This window comes from Anomaloglossus baeobatrachus, chromosome 4, assembly GCF_048569485.1.
Source record: "Anomaloglossus baeobatrachus isolate aAnoBae1 chromosome 4, aAnoBae1.hap1, whole genome shotgun sequence".
Taxonomy (NCBI): Eukaryota; Metazoa; Chordata; class Amphibia; order Anura; family Aromobatidae; genus Anomaloglossus; species Anomaloglossus baeobatrachus.
In genome coordinates, this window is record NC_134356.1 from 475268331 (window position 1) to 475289437 (window position 21107).

Consider the following 21107-nt stretch of genomic DNA (forward strand, 5'->3'; position numbering starts at 1 on the left):
ACTAATGAAATGTATGTAAACTTTTGAGTTTGCAGAAAGTAATAAAAAGCCTCAAAATATTCTCTCCCTCATTATTTTTGCATTTGGCAAATATATATAATTTTGTTAATCCTAATTGACATAAAACAGGAAAGGTTTATTCTGATTTCATATCAGATAATAAGAAAAACATATATATGTATCTTTTAGATAGTGTATGTAAACTTCTGGTTTCAACTGTATGTGCGCCTGCTATGTACTGTGTAATGGAAGTGTCTGACCATACAGGGACACTGTCTGATCGTGCCACATCTCCTGGATAGAGGAGGACGCAAAAGAGTATACAGATACTACAGCATGGGGTCATAGCTGATTCTGTTTGTGAGGTAGAACATTTCCTTTCCTGTTTTTAAAGCATGTTATACCTCAAAGGAAGAATAATTTGCAAACCCATGTTATAATGTCTCTATGCTTTTTACATCCTCCCTTGTCCATTCAGAAACATTCATTAAACAGGACATAGCTTAACACAAATATAAGATTATCTCAGCACAGAAACATTTTTTTTTAAACACATACAATTGTGGAAATTATTATTATTCCAAGTTCTGTGGATTAAAATAAGTTGTGTTTGTGGGACAACCCCTTTAAGCAGATTGAAAATGAAAGTGGTAGTCTAGTCTGTAAGTACTAAAACAAAAATTCAAGTGATACGTAGGTCTAAAAATATTTGGACAGTGACACAAATGTAGTCATTTTAGCTGTTTACCAAAAGATATTTAAGATATACTGTATTTTTCGCTTTATAAGACGCTCCTGATTATAAGACGCACCCCCAAATTTGGTGAAGAAAAAGAGATTTTTTTTAATGTTAAATGGGGTCCATCTTATAATGCCAGTGTCCGTCTAACAAATCATACAGGGTATATGTCCCTCATAGCCCCCATCCTAAAATTAGCCCCTTTTAATCTGGATATGGCCCCCTTATATTGAATATAGCCCCCTGTGCTGGGACACGTCCCCCTGTGCTGCCCATGGCCCCTATAGATGATACACCTCCCCTGTTTTTGATATGGCCCCCATGTGTGCTGTCCATGGCCCCTATAGATGGTACACCTCCCCTGTGTTAGATATGGCCCCCATGTGTGCAGCCCATGGCCACTATAGATGGCACATCTCCCCTGTGTTAGATATGCCCCCCATGTGTGCTGCTCATGGCCACTATAGATGGCACATCTCCCCTGTGTTAGATATGCCCCCCATGCTGCTGCCCATAATAAAATAAAACACTCTTTCCTTACCTTCTCAGCGCTGTCCCTCCTCGTGTCTCCCACCTCGCAGTTGAGCTCCGGCTTCCTCTACTTCCTGGTTCTTGCTGCCGGTCATGTGATCGGCACGGCAGAGTGATATCATCTATTATCACAGACAGCAGCAGCAGCAGACCGGAGATCAGTGCTGGAGATAAGTAAAGCTTTTTTTATTTTACTATGGGCAGCAGCACCGGGGCCATATCTAACACAGGGGGGATCATGTGCAATCAAAGGAGGGCGCAGGCAGATATAATATGCCCCGCTGCCCCAGCCCCTCAGCATGATGCAGTTTCAGCACCACGCTGCTGATGGATAGCGGCTGTGTATATTATATGAGCGGGAGCAGGAGATCAAACGCTGCTGCCTGCAGCTGTCACCTGCCCCCAGCAGTGCTCCAGAGCGGACCCTGCAGTGTATATATATATATATATATATATATATATATAATGTACACCCCCCCGTATATTCGGTTTATAAGACACACCCCCTACTTTCCCCCAAAATTTGGGGGAACAAAAGTGCGTCTTATAAAGCAGAAAAATACGGTAGTTATATGAGCAATATGGGTTTAAGTGCAGACTAGTGGCTTTAAGTCAGACAGGTTTTACAGGTTATACATGACAAATACTTATTTGAAAAGGTAGAGAAATGTGAATTTGAAGTATAGCAGGTCCAGTTCGTAGGACATTTGGTTTCTGCATCAAGGTATCGGATAGACCCCATTAAGGCATTAAGGTGCAAGCAGTCCTTGATTGTGTTCAACCAAGTAACCTGAAAGCATTGCAGAGATTTCTTGGGGTTTTGCAAATTTTTATCGGAAGTTCATTAATAACTTTTTGATTATTCCCAAGCCCTTAATTGACCCGAATAAGAAGGGAGCAGACTCTTCTTCTTGGTCATCCAAAGTGATAACTGATCTTTCATCTCTCAAGACAGCTTTCCCTAAAGTTCTTGTTCTCTGTCAACCTGAGGTTCATTTGCCTTTTTTTGTCAAGGTAGATGTTCCTCAGATGGGAGCTGTTCTTTCACAAAAAGAAGTGCGCATCTACATCCTTTTTACTCCCAGAAGTTTACTCAAGCTGAATTCAATTATGATCTAGAGCAGGGGTGGGGAACCTTTTTACTGCCGGGGGCCATTTGGAATTTTCTACCAACCTTCGGGGGCCGCACCAAATTATCAACTTGAAAACGACCAGGCTATATTTGGTCAAACAATTAATTAACTCACCCCTAATATGGTGGCTGGAGTGGCTGTGATGTTCGGTGATATTGATCATTTTGTTTCTCACAACTGCTTTTCCAGGTTTGTCTTGGTCTGGAGAGGCTGGGGGCATACACATCCCAGGAGAAGCTGGGGCATATACATCACAGAAGACACTGGGGCGCATATACATCACAGGAGACACTGAGGCATATACATCACAGGAAACATTGAGGCATATACATCCCAGGACAGGCTGGGGCGTATACATCACAGGAGGAGCGTATAGATCACAGGAGGGGTGTATACATCACAGGAGATGCTAAGCATGGACAGTACTAGTGGCGGGCACAGACAGCACTAGGCGGCGGCACAACGGACAGCATTAGGCGGCACAACGGACAGCGCTAGGTGGCACAACGGACAGCGCTAGGCGGCACAACGGACAGCGCTAGGCGGCACAACGGACAGCGCTAGGCGGCACAACGGACAGCGCTGGGCGGCACAACGAACAGCGCTAGGCGGCACAACGGACAGCGCTAGGCGGCACAACAGACAGCGCTAGGCGGCACAACGGACAGCGCTAGGCGGCACAACGGACAGCGCTAGGCGGCAGCACAAAGTACAGCACTAGGCGGCAGCACAAAGGACAGCGCTAGGCGGCAGCACAGAGAGCGCTAGGCGGCAGCACAGAGAGCGCTAGGCGGCAGCACAGAGAGCGCTAGTTGGCAGCACAGGGAGCACTAGGTGGCAGCATAGGGAGCACTAGGTGGCAGCACAGGGAGCACTAGGTGGCAGCACAAAGAGCACTAGGTGGCAGCACAAAGAGCACTAGGTGGCAGCACAAAGAGCACTAGGTGGCAGCACAAAGAGCACTGACAGTGGCAGCACAGAGAGCACTAGGTGGCAGCACAGAGAGCGCTAGTTGGCAGCACAGGGAGCACTAGGTGGCAGCACAGGGAGCACTAGGTGGCATCACAAAGAGCACTAGGTGGCAGCACAAAGAGCACTAGGTGGCAGCACAAAGAGCACTAGGTGGCAGCACAAAGAGCACTAGGTGGCAGCACAGAGAGCACTAGGTGGCAGCACAGAGAGCACTAGGTGGCAGCACAGAGAGCACTAGGTGGCAGCACAAAGAACACTAGGTGGCAGCACAAAGAGCACTGACAGTGACAGCACTAAAAGGCAGCATGGAGAGCATTAGGTGACAGCACTAGGAGGCAGCAGGGAGAGCACGATGTGGCAGCACTGACAGCACTAGGAGGCTGCACAGATTACACAGCACTGAGGGGCAACACATAGTACTAGGGGGTACACAGCACTTGGGGCTACACACAGTACTAGGGGGTACACAGCACTGGATGGGGGGGCAGTGATGGGTTGCATACTCACCGTACAAGGGAAGGAGGAGGAGTCACATAGCACAGGTCCGGGAGGCATGTACAGCAGGAAGGCATCTGCTGCACTTCTTCTGCTGTGACTGGAGCACAGCGCGCTGTTTACCCCGCCCTCAAGGTAAACCCTCAGCATGCGAGCACAGTCCCGGGTTCAGTCTAGAATGTATGGGCTGTAGTCAGGTCCCGAAAAGAGCCCGTACATTCTAGTACGGGCTGCAATCAGGATCTGTAAATAGCCCGTACATTCTAGCATCTACCCATAACGCACTGGGATTTTAAAGGGCCGGCGGCTGGCAAAAGCGCAAGTGCCGCTCGAGCACTGGGGTAGCCTGGAATGTGCCCGGGGGCCGCATTAAATGTCATCATGGGCCGCATACGGCCCGCGGGCCGGAGGTTCCCCACCCCTGATCTAGAGGATCAAACATTCTGAGGGTTAGGAGAGCTTTTAGAGAATAGAGACATTGGTTAGAGGGGGCAAGACATAAGGTAACAGTGTTGACTGATCATAAGAGCCTGTTGTACATTGATACTGCAAGGTGCTTAAACTTCAGACAGGCTCGGTGGTACCTTTTTTGCTTTGCTGGGTTTGATTTTGTCATTACTTATCTCCCTGGATCTAAGAATGTCAAGGCTGATGTTTTGTCCTGTAGCTTTCTTCAGGAATTGAAAAACAAAAATCCAGTCAAGATTCTTAGTGGAGGGGTGATGGTAGGTGCTTTGGGGGTAGATCTCAGGCACCACATTCTGTATACTCAGGACAATGTGCCAGAAGATTTATTTAAAAATATTTTATGTACCGCCCTCTTTACGCATACTGTAGATCTGCTTAATGAAGTGCATGATTTTGCTTGAGCTGGCCATCAAAATTCTTCTACCACTTGAAGATCCCTTTAGAGGTTCTTTTGGTGTCAAAATGCTTGTGTGGATATTGAGGAGCATGTTCATAAATGCAGAATCTGTGCCAGGGCAAAAAAACCATGCTAAACTCCAGTGGGTTACCTATCACCGAACAATGTTCTGTCACAGCACTAGACCCACTAATCCATGGACTTTGTCACTCACGTGGCGGTAATACAATGTGGGTGGTGGTGGACGACTTTAGTAAAATGGTTCATTTGGTCCCATTTCAAAAGTTGCCAGCTAAGTGCTTAGCAACTTTCTTCATTTCTCATATTGTTAAAGTATATGATGTTACCAAAAACATAATTTCTGATACAGGGGCTCAATTTTTTTTGCCAGCTTTAATCTTAGTTTTTGCTCTAGATTGGGTATCAAGCTGTTTTTTTTTCTTGTTCTATCATCCAGAGACGGGTGCGCAAACTGAAAAGATGAATACGTGTGTACTGTATATTTTAGTAAGTAAAACAGATGCTCACCATGTTCTACTGGATAGTGCAAGGAAAAGTAGTGGAGGCCACAACAAAAGCAGAGCAGGAAAAAATTCCAGCAACAGAATCCAGAATCCATAAAAAATATGTTTTATTCAATCCATTCAAAAACGTATAAAAAAGACAGAAAGGGATGAGTCCTAAGAGCATAGTTCCAAAACGCGTCCCTGTCTGTCATTTTTTATACTTTTTTTTTAAAGATTGAATAAAACTTATTCTTTATGGTTTCCGGATGCTGTTGCTGGACCTTTCTCCTGCGCTCTGTATATTTTAGTAGTAGACAAAATGAGGAATAGTCCAGCTTCACAAATGAACAATCTTCATTTATTTGAATGTGAGTAATATATAATATATGGATAACAAGTTAAAATATTGGCAACATCTATACATTTTAGGTGCTCGTGACACCCTTAAGGGTGCTTTACACGCTACGACATCGTTACGGCAGCGTCCGTCACAAGCACATACCTTTTCAGCGACGTCGCTGTGACAGCCAAACAATCCCTCCTTCAAGGGGGAGATGCGTTCGACGTCATAGCGATGTCACTGTGGCATCACTAAGCGGCCGCCCAATAGCAGAGGAGGGGCGGAGATGAGCGGCCGGAACATGCCGCCCACCTGCTTCCTTCCTCATTGCCGGTGGACGCAGGTAAGGAGATGTTCGTCGTTCCTGCAGTGTCACACATAGCGATGTGTGACGCCACAGGAACGACGAACAACCAGCGGCATGCACCACCAACGATATTATGAAAAGGAGAGACGTGTCAACGATCAACGATTTTTGACGTTTTTGCAATTGTTGCTCGTCGCTCCTTGGTGTCACACGCTGCTATGTCGCTAACGGCGCCGGATGTGCCTCACTAACGACGTGACCCCGACGATATATCGTTAGCGATGTCGCAGCGTGTAAAGCACCCTTTAGTGAATCTTACTTAAGGGCACTATGAGTGCCTGAAACGCATAGATGTTACGAAGATGTTAACTTGTTAAAAAGGTTGTACTTACATTTAAAGCATTGAAGATTGTTTGTTCATGAGGCTGAACTATTCCTTCTTTTGTCCTTCACTTGTGGCGTTTGGGCTGAGACACTGTCCATGCTCCCATCTGCAGCTCAATTACACAATGGTGAGGTGGATACCTTTTCTACTATATTTTAGTGATCAAATATTTGTGGCCAATATTATAAATATATGCACGCTTCCTATTCTGGCACCTCGGTACTGACTAATTACATACAACTTTTTAATTTAGATTTTGTAGATACCAGCTTTGAGTTTGTGATTAAATTGATCCACATACTGTATGTAAATGAACACACAAGAATTTGTCATTTTTCCTGCTAAATGTTAGTTAATATTAGCATAACCGATCCAATACACAGTGCTCATTTCCATACTGCGAAACAGAAACGTCTGTTCACAGTTCTGGTGTTTGTAGTATATTTGGTTGCAAAGCTTACAAATGTGAATGTAAATGTTTTCATACTTGAACAGAATACAGGATACCTTAAATTATACTGTACTAGTTAAAATTATTCTGCACATGCTGCTTTCCCTTCCTGTTTGTAAGCAAGTCATTTTTAATTGCACTTGCAGCCACATGAGCTTTAAAAATACTGCAACCCCATGCTGCATCTTACAATCACTACGCAAGAGGCAATTTGAAGACACATCAGGAGGAGAAGTGTTTCCAATTGATTTACAAATATGCTGTATTTAGAGAGATGAAGTCATTTTCCTATTAATATTTAAAGATACTTTCCAACAGCGATACGATTTCACTTCTGTCAACCCCAATCCCCGCCCCATTTCTTCTAAAAATGTAGCATCGCAAAAAAATAAATAACAATTATACAGAGCAGAAGGACTACATGGCACTAGACAACTAGTCATCTATTGATAATCACCTACTGATAAAACATTTATTTTATTAAAACTGCAAATACCAGCCCAGTAAGTGACACATTATTGAAATCAGGGACTCTCTCCCTATGTCATGTTGCTTTCAGAGTATATAGTATACAGTATATAGTAAAAACCTAATGAAATATTTATTTTAAGGCTGCATTCACATGCTGCAGCCATATTGCAATTAGTTTTACTTGATTGCTGTAGAACAATAATGCTTTCTTGTAATTTTTGACATTTGTAACAAAAGACTGCACCATGGTAGTACAGATGAGTGTACTTTCAGTCCGAGCAGCTGACCACACACAGACAGAACATACAGCGGGTTAAATATTTATTGGATATGAGACCAATTTTCAAAATAAATATATTTCTAAATGTGCTACTGACATGAATTTCTCACCAGATGTTGAATTGTCTCTTCAGAGAGGAAGGAGACCATCTCTGGTGCCACCTATTGGAAGTATGCAAATAAAAAAAGGTCCATGGAGCCTCTGTTAGGAGTCTTGACACAGAATAGAGCCAGATATCACTCCGGGAAGGACCTAGCCAAGTAGGAGCTCTTTTTAAGGAGACCACCATAACCACCATATTAAGTGGCCCTTTCAGTCAATATCCAACTCTTTGACAAGTTTAAAGATATGACAAGGGAAATACCAAGGCCAGGTATCCATCCACAGACAGCTGTTTCGGGGTATTGCCCCTCATCACTGTGGAGTCGAATTCTGGCCAGGTGGGAGCAATGCCTAGTAAACCAGCAAGACAAAACAATCACTGATCTCGGGGAGAACAGCCAGAGAAAACACTGCCGGCAGCCAGCAAAGGCGTTCAGCACAGTGAAATCCTAGGTGCATTGCCCCCTGGGAAATATGCAAATCAAAAAAAGGTCCGTGGAGCCTCTGTTAGGAGTCTCGACACAGAAAATAGCCAGACATCCCTCCAGGAAGGACCCAGCCAAGCAGTGGCTTTTTTTAAGGAGACCACCATAACCACCATATTAAGTGGTCCTTTTAGTCAATATCCAACTCTTTGACAAGTTTAAAGATATGACATCAGTGAATGTTTTGTCTTACCTATTGAAAGTAGCAATCCTAAAAGTCAAAAGTGGCCTTTTAACAAGCCTTTTCGTATCACCTAGGATTTATACCAGATCAGAACCTCAATTTGCAGACACGGTGTTTCGCACTAGAGTTCATCTCCTTCCTCTCTGAAGAGACAATTTGAATATTTCCGAGAGGAGCATTACAGCTAGAAGACTCCTCACCACTGGTAGCCAGTTTGGGTTGTCAGTCTCCGGAAGGAGGAAATTTTTCCCCTTAATCACCAAATGTTGGTAACAACCATTTAATCAACATAAGATTGAACTTAAACCATAAATTTTGTGTAATGAAAAATGACACGTGAATAATTATTATACATGCTTACTGAAATTTATTTAATACTTTATAGTAACAATAATGTTGTAAAGGTCTTGAGCCAGTTTACTAGTTTTACCAATCATGAGATTTTTTTTTGTGTGGCACCTTGGTAATATGATACCTTTTTATAGACCATGATTTGAACCAGCTGATCTAGTGACATGGATTATCTAGTGACATGGGTTATTTACCACATAGATCTTAGGTCTAGATTGAAAAAATTGCAGCATGTGCAATCCTCGTCCAAATTATGGCCTATATTCATACATGTAAATAGTAGGCAGCTATTGAACTTGTCACCATGCAGATGAACACATCGAGCTGCATAAAGATCAGTCATACCTGAAATTTATGACATAACTGGTCCACAAAGGTTAGTGCTAACCTGCATTTAACCTTATACTCAGTGACACTGCCATGTCTTTAAAGAAGCCGAAGTATCACCCACTAGTTGTGATCTTTCTATAAGACAGTTGTCCATACTTATTTGGGTGCTGTCAGGCATCTCAACATTTATAAAACTCGTATTCACAGAGGATATTCTCTCTGAGAGATTTCTTAATGCACTTTTAAAATTATACTGTACACAATTAGAGAGCTTACCCATTTTGGCATTTTTCCTCCATGTGGGTCATGATGATGATATTGAAGAACAATAACTGTTACAACCACAGAGAGACCCACAATTATCATTGTACTGGCAAAGTACTGAGCTGCAAAATATAATGGAAAACCAGAATGAGTACATATGTGTAAAGATGCAATTCATTTTATTTTTTGCACTTTGTACTGTTGAGAGTTGAGCTCCGAAAAACTGATTTATACATACAGTTAGGTCCAGAAATATTTGGACAGTGACACAAGTTTTGTTATTTTAGCTGTTTACAAAAACATGTTCAGAAATACAATTATATATATAATATGGGCTGAAAGTGCACACTCCCAGCTGCAATATGAGAGTTTTCACATCCAAATCGGAGAAAGGGTTTAGGAATCATAGCTCTGTAATGCATAGCCTCCTCTTTTTCAAGGGACCAAAAGTAATTGGACAAGGGACTCTAAGGGCTGCAATTAACTCTGAAGGCGTCTCCCTCGTTAACCTGTAATCAATGAAGTAGTTAAAAGGTCTGGGGTTGATTACAGGTGTGTGGTTTTGCATTTGGAAGCTGTTGCTGTGACCAGACAACATGCGGTCTAAGGAACTCTCAATTGAGGTGAAGCAGAACATCCTGAGGCTGAAAAAAAAGAAAAAATCCATCAGAGAGATAGCAGACATGCTTGGAGTAGCAAAATCAACAGTCGGGTACATTCTGAGAAAAAAGGAATTGACTGGTGAGCTTGGGAACTCAAAAAGGCCTGGGCGTCCACGGATGACAACAGTGGTGGATGATCGCCGCATACTTTCTTTGGTGAAGAAGAACCCATTCACAACATCAACTGAAGTCCAGAACACTCTCAGTGAAGTAGGTGTATCTGTCTCTAAGTCAACAGTAAAGAGAAGACTCCATGAAAGTAAATACAAAGGGTTCACATCTAGATGCATACCATTCATCAATTCCAAAAATAGACAGGCCAGAGTTAAATTTGCTGAAAAACACCTCATGAAGCCAGCTCAGTTCTGGAAAAGTATTCTATGGACAGATGAGACCAAGATCAACCTGTACCAGAATGATGGGAAGAAAAAAGTTTGGAGAAGAAAGGGAACGGCACATGATCCAAGGCACACCACATCCTCTGTAAAACATGGTGGAGGCAACATGATGGCATGGGCATGCATGGCTTTCAATGGCACTGGGTCACTTGTGTTTATTGATGACATAACAGCAGACAAGAGTAGCCGGATGAATTCTGAAGTGTACCGGGATATACTTTCAGCCCAGATTCAGCCAAATGCCGCAAAGTTGATCGGACGGCGCTTCATAGTACAGATGGACAATGACCCCAAGCATACAGCCAAAGCTACCCAGGAGTTCATGAGTGCAAAAAAGTGGAACATTCTGCAATGGCCAAGTCAATCACCAGATCTTAACCCAATTGAGCATGCATTTCACTTGCTCAAATCCAGACTTAAGACGGAAAGACCCACAAACAAGCAAGACCTGAAGGCTGCGGCTGTAAAGGCCTGGCAAAGCATTAAGAAGGAGGAAACCCAGCGTTTGGTGATGTCCATGGGTTCCAGACTTAAGGCAGTGATTGCCTCCAAAGGATTCGCAACAAAATATTGAAAATAAAAATATTTTGTTTGGGTTTGGTTTATTTGTCCAATTACTTTTGACCTCCTAAAATGTGGAGTGTTTGTAAAGAAATGTGTATAATTCCTACAATTTCTATCAGATATTTTTGTTCAAACCTTCAAGTTACAATCTGCACTTGAATTCCGTTGTAGAGGTTTCATTTCAAATCCAATGTGGTGGCATGCAGAGCCCAACTCGCGAAAATTGTGTCACTGTCCAAATATTTCTGGACCTAACTGTATAAGCTTTTGGCTTGGCTAATGTTTTTGACCATATTGCCATTCTTGCCAAAGGCTTAGGCCGTAACCCATATAGTAGCTTTAGATTCCGTCTATAGATGACGTTATACACATAGTTTTGTGTACGTTTTCCAATGGAGTAATACCTATAAAGCCTCATTCACACATCAATATTTTTGCTACAATGTTTGTATGCCAAAGCCAGAAGTGGAGCTTACAGAGAAAAACTATAATTAAAAGCTTTATACCTGTTCTGTGATGTAGAGACACTCATGGTTTTGGCATACAAATACTGAGGAAAAGCTGACCAAAAATGATAATGTGTGAATGATGCCTAACGGGAATCTGGCAGTAGATTTTTTTCTATGTCATCTGAAGACAGCACGATATTGGTAGTTAAAACACATATTTCAATAATATGCCATCATTTATTAAGCTATGTGCTGTTGTTTACTTACAAGGAAGATTTTATCAATACGCCATTATCATTGCTGGGACTAGGTGCCTCATGCCAAGTTATCCAACTATGCCATCACCAAAATTTGATGGTGATTTTATTAAGAACACGTTTTGGAGACATCATCTCCTTCATCAGGTCAAAATCACATTCCCAACACCCGTACTGGTCTGCAGCTCTCCTGACAGGAGCATGTTAGCTACATAGAAATACAGGACTCTGACAAGTTCCTGTCAGGAGAGCTGCAGGCCAGTTCCGGCAATGAAATGCAATTTTTGTGCAAGTGACACGCCAGTGTGACTCTAGCCTATGGGTGATTAACTAGCGAAGCATGTCTCCAGACCTAAGCCCTATTGAGCATATACAATGGAAGGTGGGGGAGCGCAAGGTCCCTAACATCAGTTCCATGATGTTATCCTAGAGACGTGGAAGAAGATTCCAGTGGTTCCTATGAAGCTTTAGTGAACTCAATGCCCAAAACAGTTAAAGCAGTGTTTGAAAATAATGGTGGCCACACAAAATATTCACTCTTTGGGCACATTTTAGCCATTTTCACTTAGGGGTGTACTCACTTTAATTGCCGAAGGTTTAGACATTAATGACTGTGTGTTGAGGGCACATCAAGTTTACACTGTTATACAAGCTGTACAGTGACTACTTTACATTGTATGAAAGTGTCTTATCTTCAATGTTGTCCCATTAAAAGGCATGATAAAATATTTACAAAAATGTGAGGAATGTACTTACTTTTGTGATACACTGTAGGATTTCCAAGTATCTCACTCATAATATGGATGGAAAAAATGAGTTTGCATTGCAGCTGTCTGAAATGCCCAATCACTAACCTAGTACATCTGCCCTATGAAAATACCAAAGCAGCATATTGCAATGAAATCCCTTGTAAATCCAATTTTACGCTGCTGTACCTGCTGCATATCTCAAAAGGCAACACATTACATGATTACTGAATTGTTCTATTTCCCCTAGAAGCATCATAAAATAGGACATTACTTTATGTATGTAGTTTGCTTAACGCAGAAACACAATACTGATCTATCATTTAATTATCATCGAATTTGAGTAAAGGAATTGCTGAGGGGTTCACAAAGAGCTCTAAATTGGTTTCCTTTCCAATCTACATCTCTATTTATCATGTATCTGTCGACTAGTGATCAGCGAGCACTACCATGCTTAGGTGCTCGGTACTAGTGATCAGCGAGCACTACCATGCTTAGGTGCTCGGTACTAGTGATCAGCGAGCACTACCATGCTTAGGTGCTCGGTACTCGTAATGAGCATTTTGACGCTCGGAGGGTCTCTATTCGTTTACCGAGTATAATGGAAGTCAATGATGAACACGAACAATTTTCTAGAAGGTCTTACAGAAAAATGCTCAAGTTCCCCATAGACTTCTATTATACTCAGTAAACAAGTTGAGCCCTTCCGAAGGTCAAAATGCTCTTTTCAAGTACCGAGGGTGGTGGTGCTGGCTCATCACTGCTTTCTACCCATTTTTCTATATAAAAGCTAGATAAATATTATTACCTATTAACGGCACCGAATCGGATGTGGCTGGCATTATCTCCGCCACCAGCAACATGAATACAGTAAGAGATAAAAGCACAGTAATACCTAAAAAAAAGAAAAAAATACCAATCAGAGTGACACAATAACAACAGAATTCAATAGAAAGGATACTAGCGATAACGAATATATTTGAGTGGAATTCGATTATTTTCGATTATTATAAAATTCTGAATTGATTTTTTTTATAATTTGCTTTCCCGCAGATTCATAAAAATGTAGGGCAATGGCCATTTTTCGAAACTGTGAAAAACCATCTAAAGGTTAAAAAGAAAAAAATACTTATAATTACGTTGCCACTACACCTCTCCAGTAGAGATGAGCGAACCGGTCCCGGTTCGGCTCGAGGCCGGTTCGCCGAACGGAGGTCCCGTTCGAGTTCGGCTCGTCGAACGTTCGACGAACCGAACTCGAACTGCATAGGAAACAATGGCAGGCAATCACAAACACAGAAAAACACCTAGAAAACACCCTCAAAGGTGTCCAAAAGGTGACAAACAATTCACAACACATGGGAAAGTGACAAGGACATATACTTATGCAAAAACAAAAGAGCTGGACAAAGAAAAAGAGGAGGAGACACAGATATAGGCATGGCACGCCATTCTAAAGTCATGTAAAACACCGCAAGGTGACTCCAAGCGGAGCCTCCCTTTTTTCCAAAAATTGGGCCCCACACACACCCACCCCTTCAGTGGCAGCAGTTGTGCCCCAGTTGTACACTTCACAGCTAGATTTGCATCAAGCACATTCAAAAATACGACATAATTAACCGTCCCCAGGATGACACCGGGGTAGGTAGCAAAGTCTTTCCTGATCCCAGCTCTGTTCATCTTGGCTTCTTTTAAAAACACAGCAAGCAAGGGTTACTCCAAGCGGAGTCTCCCTTTTTTCCAAAAATTGGGCCCCACACACACCCACCCCTTCAGTGGCAGCAGTTGTGCCCCAGTTGTACACTTCACAGCTAGATTTGCATCAAGCACACTCAAAAATACGACATAATTAACCGTCCCCAGGATGACACCGGGGTAGGTAGCAAAGTCTTTCCTGATCCCAGCTCTGTTCATCTTGGCTTCTTTTAAAAACACAGCAAGCAAGGGTTACTCCAAGCGGAGTCTCTCTTTTTTCCAAAAATTGGGCCACACACGCACCCACCCCTTCAGTGGCAGCAGTTTTGCCCCAGTTGCACACTTCACAGCTAGATTTGCATCAAGCACATTCAAAAATACGACATAATTAACCGTCCCCAGGATGACACCGGGGTAGGTAGCAAAGTCTTTCCTGATCCCAGCTCTGTTCATCTTGGCTTCTTTTAAAAACACAGCAGGCAAGGGTTACTCCAAGCGGAGTCTCCCTTTTTTCCAAAAATTGGGCCCCACACACACCCACCCCTTCAGTGGCAGCAGTTGTGCCCCAGTTGTACACTTCACAGCTAGATTTGCATCAAGCACATTCAAAAATACGCCATAATTAACCGTACCCAGGATGACACCGGGGTAGGTAGCAAAGTCTTTCCTGATCCCAGCTCTGTTCATCTTGGCTTCTTTTAAAAACACAGCAAGCAAGGGTTACTCCAAGCGGAGTCTCCCTTTTTTCCAAAAATTGGGCCCCACACACACCCACCCCTTCAGTGGCAGCAGTTGTGCCCCAGTTGTACACTTCACAGCTAGATTTGCATCAAGCATATTCAAAAATACGACATAATTAACCGTCCCCAGGATGACACCGGGGTAGGTAGCAAAGTCTTTCCTGATCCCAGCTCTGTTCATCTTGGCTTCTTTTAAAAACACAGCAAGCAAGGGTTACTCCAAGCGGAGTCTCCCTTTTTTCCAAAAATTGGGCCCCACACACACCCACCCCTTCAGTGGCAGCAGTTGTGCCCCAGTTGTACACTTCACAGCTAGATTTGCATCAAGCACATTCAAAAATACGACATAATTAACCGTCCCCAGGATGACACCGGGGTAGGTAGCAAAGTCTTTCCTGATCCCAGCTCTGTTCATCTTGGCTTCTTTTAAAAACACAGCAAGCAAGGGTTACTCCAAGCGGAGTCTCCCTTTTTTTCCAAAAATTGTGCCCCACACACACCCACCCATTCAGTGGCAGCACTTGTGCCCTAGTTGTACACTTCACAGCTAGATTTGCATCAAGCACATTCAAAAATACGCCATAATTAACCGTCCCCAGGATGACACCGGGGTAGGTAGCAAAGTCTTTCCTGATCCCAGCTCTGTTCATCTTGGCTTCTTTTAAAAACACAGCAAGCAAGGGTTACTCCAAGCGGAGTCTCCCTTTTTTCCAAAAATTGGGCCCCACACACACCCACCCCTTCAGTGGCAGCAGTTGTGCCCCAGTTGTACACTTCACAGCTAGATTTGCATCAAGCACATTCAAAAATACGACATAATTAACCGTCCCCAGGATGACACCGGGGTAGGTAGCAAAGTCTTTCCTGATCCCAGCTCTGTTCATCTTGGCTTCTTTTAAAAACACAGCAAGCAAGGGTTACTCCAAGCGGAGTCTCCCTTTTTTCCAAAAATTGGGCCCCACACACACCCACCCCTTCAGTGGCAGCAGTTGTGCCCCAGTTGTACACTTCACAGCTAGATTTGCATCAAGCACATTCAAAAATACGCCATAATTAACTGTCCCCAGGATGACACCGGGGTAGGTAGCAAAGTCTTTCCTGATCCCAGCTCTGTTCATCTTTGCTTCTTTTAAAAACACAGCAAGCAAGGGTTACTCCAAGCGGAGTCTCCCTTTTTTTCCAAAAATTGGGCCCCACACACACCCACCCATTCAGTGGCAGCACTTGTGCCCCAGTTGTACACTTCACAGCTAGATTTGCATCAAGCACATTCAAAAATACGCCATAATTAACCGTCCCCAGGATGACACCGGGGTAGGTAGCAAAGTCTTTCCTGATCCCAGCTCTGTTCATCTTGGCTTCTTTTAAAAACACAGCAAGCAAGGGTTACTCCAAGCGGAGTCTCCCTTTTTTCCAAAAATTGGGCCCCACACACACCCACCCCTTCAGTGGCAGCAGTTGTGCCCCAGTTGTACACTTCACAGCTAGATTTGCATCAAGCACATTCAAAAATACGCCATAATTAACCGTCCCCAGGATGACACCGGGGTAGGTAGCAAAGTCTTTCCTGATCCCAGCTCTGTTCATCTTGGCTTCTTTTAAAAACACAGCAAGCAAGGGTTACTCCAAGCGGAGTCTCCCTTTTTTCCAAAAATTGGGCCCCACACACACCCACCCCTTCAGTGGCAGCAGTTGTGCCCCAGTTGTACACTTCACAGCTAGATTTGCATCAAGCACATTCAAAAATACGACATAATTAACCGTCCCCAGAATGACACCGGGGTAGGTAGCAAAGTCTTTCCTGATCCCAGCTCTGTTCATCTTGGCTTCTTATAAAAACACAGCAAGCAAGGGTTACTCCAAGCGGAGTCTCCCTTTTTTCCATAAATTGGGCCCCACACACACCCACCCCTTCAGTGGCAGCAGTTGTGCCCCAGTTGTACACTTCACAGCTAGATTTGCATCAAGCACATTCAAAAATACGACATAATTAACCGTCCCCAGGATGACACCGGGGTAGGTAGCAAAGTCTTTCCTGATCCCAGCTCTGTTCATCTTGGCTTCTTTTAAAAACACAGCAAGCAAGGGTTACTCCAAGCGGAGTCTCCCTTTTTTTCCAAAAATTGGGCCCCACACACACCCACCCATTCAGTGGCAGCACTTGTGCCCTAGTTGTACACTTCACAGCTAGATTTGCATCAAGCACATTCCAAATCCACAAGCATTTACTCTCCCCAGGATGACACAGGGGTTGTAAATTCCTTCTGGATCCATGACTTGTTCATTTTGATGAACGTCAGTCTGTCCACATTGTCACTGGACAGACGCGTGCGCTTATCTGTCAGCACACACCCAGCAGTACTGAAGACACGTTCAGAGACAACGCCGGCAGCTGGACACGACAAAATCTCCAAGGCGTAAGTTGCGAGCTCTGGCCATTTTTCTAGGTTTGAAGCCCAAAAGGAGCAAGGCTCCAGTTGCACAGTCATGGCATCGATGTTCATTTGGAGATACTCCTGTATCATCCTCTCCAGCCGTTGACTATGTGTCAGACTTGTTGTCTCTGGTGGCCTTGCAAAGGAGGGTCTAAAAAAATTATGAAAAGATTCCATAAAATTGCTGTTACCAGCACCAGATACGGTCCTACTGGTACGTGTAGACTGTTGAAGATGACGAGACCGTCCCATGTTTGTCAAGTTACAACTGGGAGATTCACTCACTGCACCTGCACGGTTGTTTGGTGGAAAAGCGGATCTAAGATCGAGTAACAGCTTCTGCTGATACTCCTGCATACGTGCGTCCCTTTCTATGGCTGGAATTATGTCACAAAATTTGGACTTGTACCGGGGATCTAATAGTGTGGCAAGCCAGTAGTCATCATCACTTCTAATTTTGACAATACGAGGGTCATGTTGGAGGTAGTGCAACAAGAAGGCACTCATGTGTCTTGCGCAGCCATGCGGACCAAGTCCACGCTGTGTTTGTGGCATAGAGGTGCTAACCGTTCTTTCTTCCTCTGACATCTCCCCCCAACCTCTTTCAACTGAAATTTGACCAAGGTCTCCCTCATCTGCTGAGTCTTCCATGTCCATGGACAGTTCGTCCTCCATTTCTTCATGTCCTCCTGCACCTTCCTCAACATCTCGCCTGCTACCATGCGCCCTTGTTGATCCCTGTCCCCCATGCTCCCATGCCTGGCGCCTTGGTGATGATGAACGTCTGGACCTTGGTGATGTTGTTGTGTCTTGCGCATATGAATCCTCCTGTAGTTCATCCACTTCCTGTTGTCCCACCCCCTGACTCCGAATAGTGTTTAGCGTGTGTTCCAGCATGTAAATGACTGGAATCGTCATGCTGATAATGGCATTGTCAGCGCTAAACATATTCGTCGCCATGTCGAAACTGTGCAGAAGGGTGCATAGGTCCTTGATCTGAGACCACTCCATCAGGGTGATCTGCCCCACCTCTGCATCTCGTTGGCCCAGGCTATACGTCATGACGTATTGCACCAGGGCACGGCGGTGCTGCCACAGTCGCTGTAACATGTGGAGAGTTGAATTCCAGTGTGTCGCCACATCGCATTTCAGGCGATGAACCGGCAGGCCGAAAGACTTCTGGAGCGATGCAAGTCGCTCAGCTGCGGCGCTTGAACGGCGGAAGTGAGCAGACAGTTTTCGTGCCCTGTTCAGAAGGCCATCTAGGCCGGGATACTGTGTTAAAAATTGCTGCACGACAAGGTTCAACACGTGAGCCATACAAGGTACGTGTGTCACCTTGCCCAGGCGAAGGGCCGCATCCAGGTTTGCAGCATTGTCGCACACGGCCTTACCAGGCTGCAGGTTGAGTGGAGACAACCATTTATTAAACTCGGACCGCAGAGCTGACCACAACTCCTCAGCTGTGTGACTCTTATTCCCAAGACATGTCAAGCTAAAGACCGCCTGATGCCGTTGCGCTCTGCTGCCAGCATAGTAATGAGGGGTGCGTGATTCCTTCTGCGCAGTGAGAACGCTGGTGGCCTGACCAGGCAGGCTTGGGGCGGAGGTGGAGGACCCAGATGAGGTGGAGGATGCAGAAGCAGTGGCGGAACTTGGACAGACAGAGGATTGACACACAAGTCGTGGGGACGGCAAGACTTGTGCAGCAGACCCTTCACCATCTATCACCATAGTTACCCAGTGCCCAGTCAGCGACATGTAACGTCCCTGTCCATGCTTACTGGTCCAAGTATCGGTGGTGAAATGCACCCGTTCACACACAGAGTTTCTCAAGGAAGCGGTGATGTTGTGTGCGACATGCTGGTGTAGCGCGGGCACACCTTTCTTAGAGAAGTAGTGGCGACTAGGCATCTGGTACTGGGGCACAGCGACAGACATAAGGTCTCTAAAATCCTGTGTGTCCACTAGGCGGAAAGGCAGCATTTCGGTAGCCAACAGCTTACAGAGGGATAGAGTCAACCTCTTAGCTTTGTCATGGGTCGCAGGAAATGGCCTTTTATTTGTCCACATCTGAGGGACAGAGATCTGGCTGCTGTGTGTAGACGGTGTTGAGTAGGGTGTCCCTGGAAAAATGCAGGTTTGTGAGGAAAGTGCAGGCGGAGACATGATGTTGCCTTCATCCAACGTTGGTGCTATCGATGTCTGAGAGAGCTGTACACACTCACTTGTTTCCCCTTCCAAAACAACTGACGACCTACCAAGCAAACTGCCTGTTGCGGTTACAGTGGTGGAAGTTGTGGGTGGAAAAACAGGTGTGACAGCTGTCCCCACAGTCCTAGAAGATGACGAGCGCGCGGATGCACTGGAAGGGGCAGGCAGTGGATGGTTCGCTCCGCTAGGCCGCATTGCAGCACGGTGAGCTTCCCACCGGGCCATATGATATTTATTCATGTGACGATTCATGGAAGAAGTTGTCAAACTGCTGAGGTTTTGACCTCTACTAAGAGAACCATGACAAATTTTACAGATCACATAATGTGGGCGATCTTTTTGTATGTCAAAAAAGGACCAGGCTAGGCAAGGCTTAGAGGCCATGCGACCTGATGATCCACCCCGAATAATGCTCAGAGGCAGAGTGGTGGCTGAGGATGCAGTTGTAGACGTGCTACCAGTACTCCGACTCTGTCCAGGAAGGCGCAAGGTAACTTCGTCATCAGTTGCATCCTCCTCCACCACCTCTGTTGACCTCCTCGAGTGCCTGACTGTGGGTTGACAGTAGGTGGGATCTAGAACTTCATCATCAATTGTTGTGTTTGCACTCCCCTCCCCCTCTGACCGAGCCTCTTCTTGCCCTGACCGAATATTTAAGTTGTCATCCCAATCGGGTATCTGAGTCTCATCTTCATCAGTATGTTCCTCATTGTCTATAACCACAGGTGTTACAGTTTGTGACAAAGGGTCAACATTATGCTCAGAAACTTGGTCCTCACGGCCTGAATCAGAGTCACAAAGGTTCTGGGCATCACTGCAGACCATTTCCTGTTCTGTACTCACTGTAGCTTGGGAGCAGACCTCTGATTCCCAGGCTATAGTGTGACTGAACAGCTCTGCAGACTCAGCCATCTCAGTTCCACCATACTGTGCAGGGCTGATGGAGACTTCAGAGCTGGGAGAAATCAAGTTTGATTGGGATGACAACTCAGAGGACTGGTGTTTTTTGGATGCGGTACTTGAAGTGGCTGAGAGGGCACTTGTTGGACCACTTGAGATCCATTCAAGCATTTTCCTTTTTTGCCCATCATCTACCTTTCTTCCTGTTGTTCGTGTCCGTAAAAAAGGGAGCACATCGGATTGTCCACGGTAAGTAGTAGACATCTTACTTTTGCTGGTAGATGGTCTATCTTCAGCAGATGATAATGGAGCTTTGCCACCTTCCCCACGGACAAACCCTTTTTTTCCTTTTCCATCACGCCTCTTCCCCTTTCCACCAGCATCTGTCATTTTGCCACTCATGTTGATTGCGACAAGATTGTGGACTGAAAATGTGGTAGTAAAAATTGAGAGGTGGTGTAGATTGCCGTGGTGGTCTAGCTTTATTAACAGCAGAATAATAAAGAATAAATATCCCTGACAATGCAACTACGGCCCTTAAACTGGCTGCAAAAATTGCTAGTATAATGGCTTAGTTATAATGAGTTGGAGTGTGCAATGCAGGCAGACGCGCTCTGCAAATGTCTTTGCACTAGTGGGACTATAGCAAAGTCCAATAGCCACGTATAGGATGCCACTAGGTACACTGAGTGTTTGCTAGTATAATGGCTTAGTTATAATGAGTTGGTGTGTGCAATGCAGGCAGACGCGCTCTGCAAATGTCTTTGCACTAGTGGGACTATATCAAAGTCCAATAGCCACGTATAGGATGCCACTAGGTACACTGAGTGTTTGCTAGTATAATGGCTTAGTTATA

The 21107-nt window shown here is 44.6% G+C and overlaps 1 protein-coding gene across 2 annotated transcripts in view; it reads right to left on the minus strand.

The window, feature by feature from the left end:
- CHRNA7 (cholinergic receptor nicotinic alpha 7 subunit) overlaps positions 1-21107 on the minus strand; it is a 351587-nt gene that overhangs the window by 45600 nt on the left and 284880 nt on the right. For both annotated transcript variants that reach the window (XM_075345715.1, XM_075345716.1), the window contains 2 exons: positions 13076-13162; positions 9204-9313 (listed from right to left, as the gene is read on the minus strand). In XM_075345715.1, coding sequence (XP_075201830.1) covers positions 9204-9313; positions 13076-13162 — 197 coding nt within the window. The remainder of the gene's footprint in view (positions 1-9203; positions 9314-13075; positions 13163-21107) is intronic.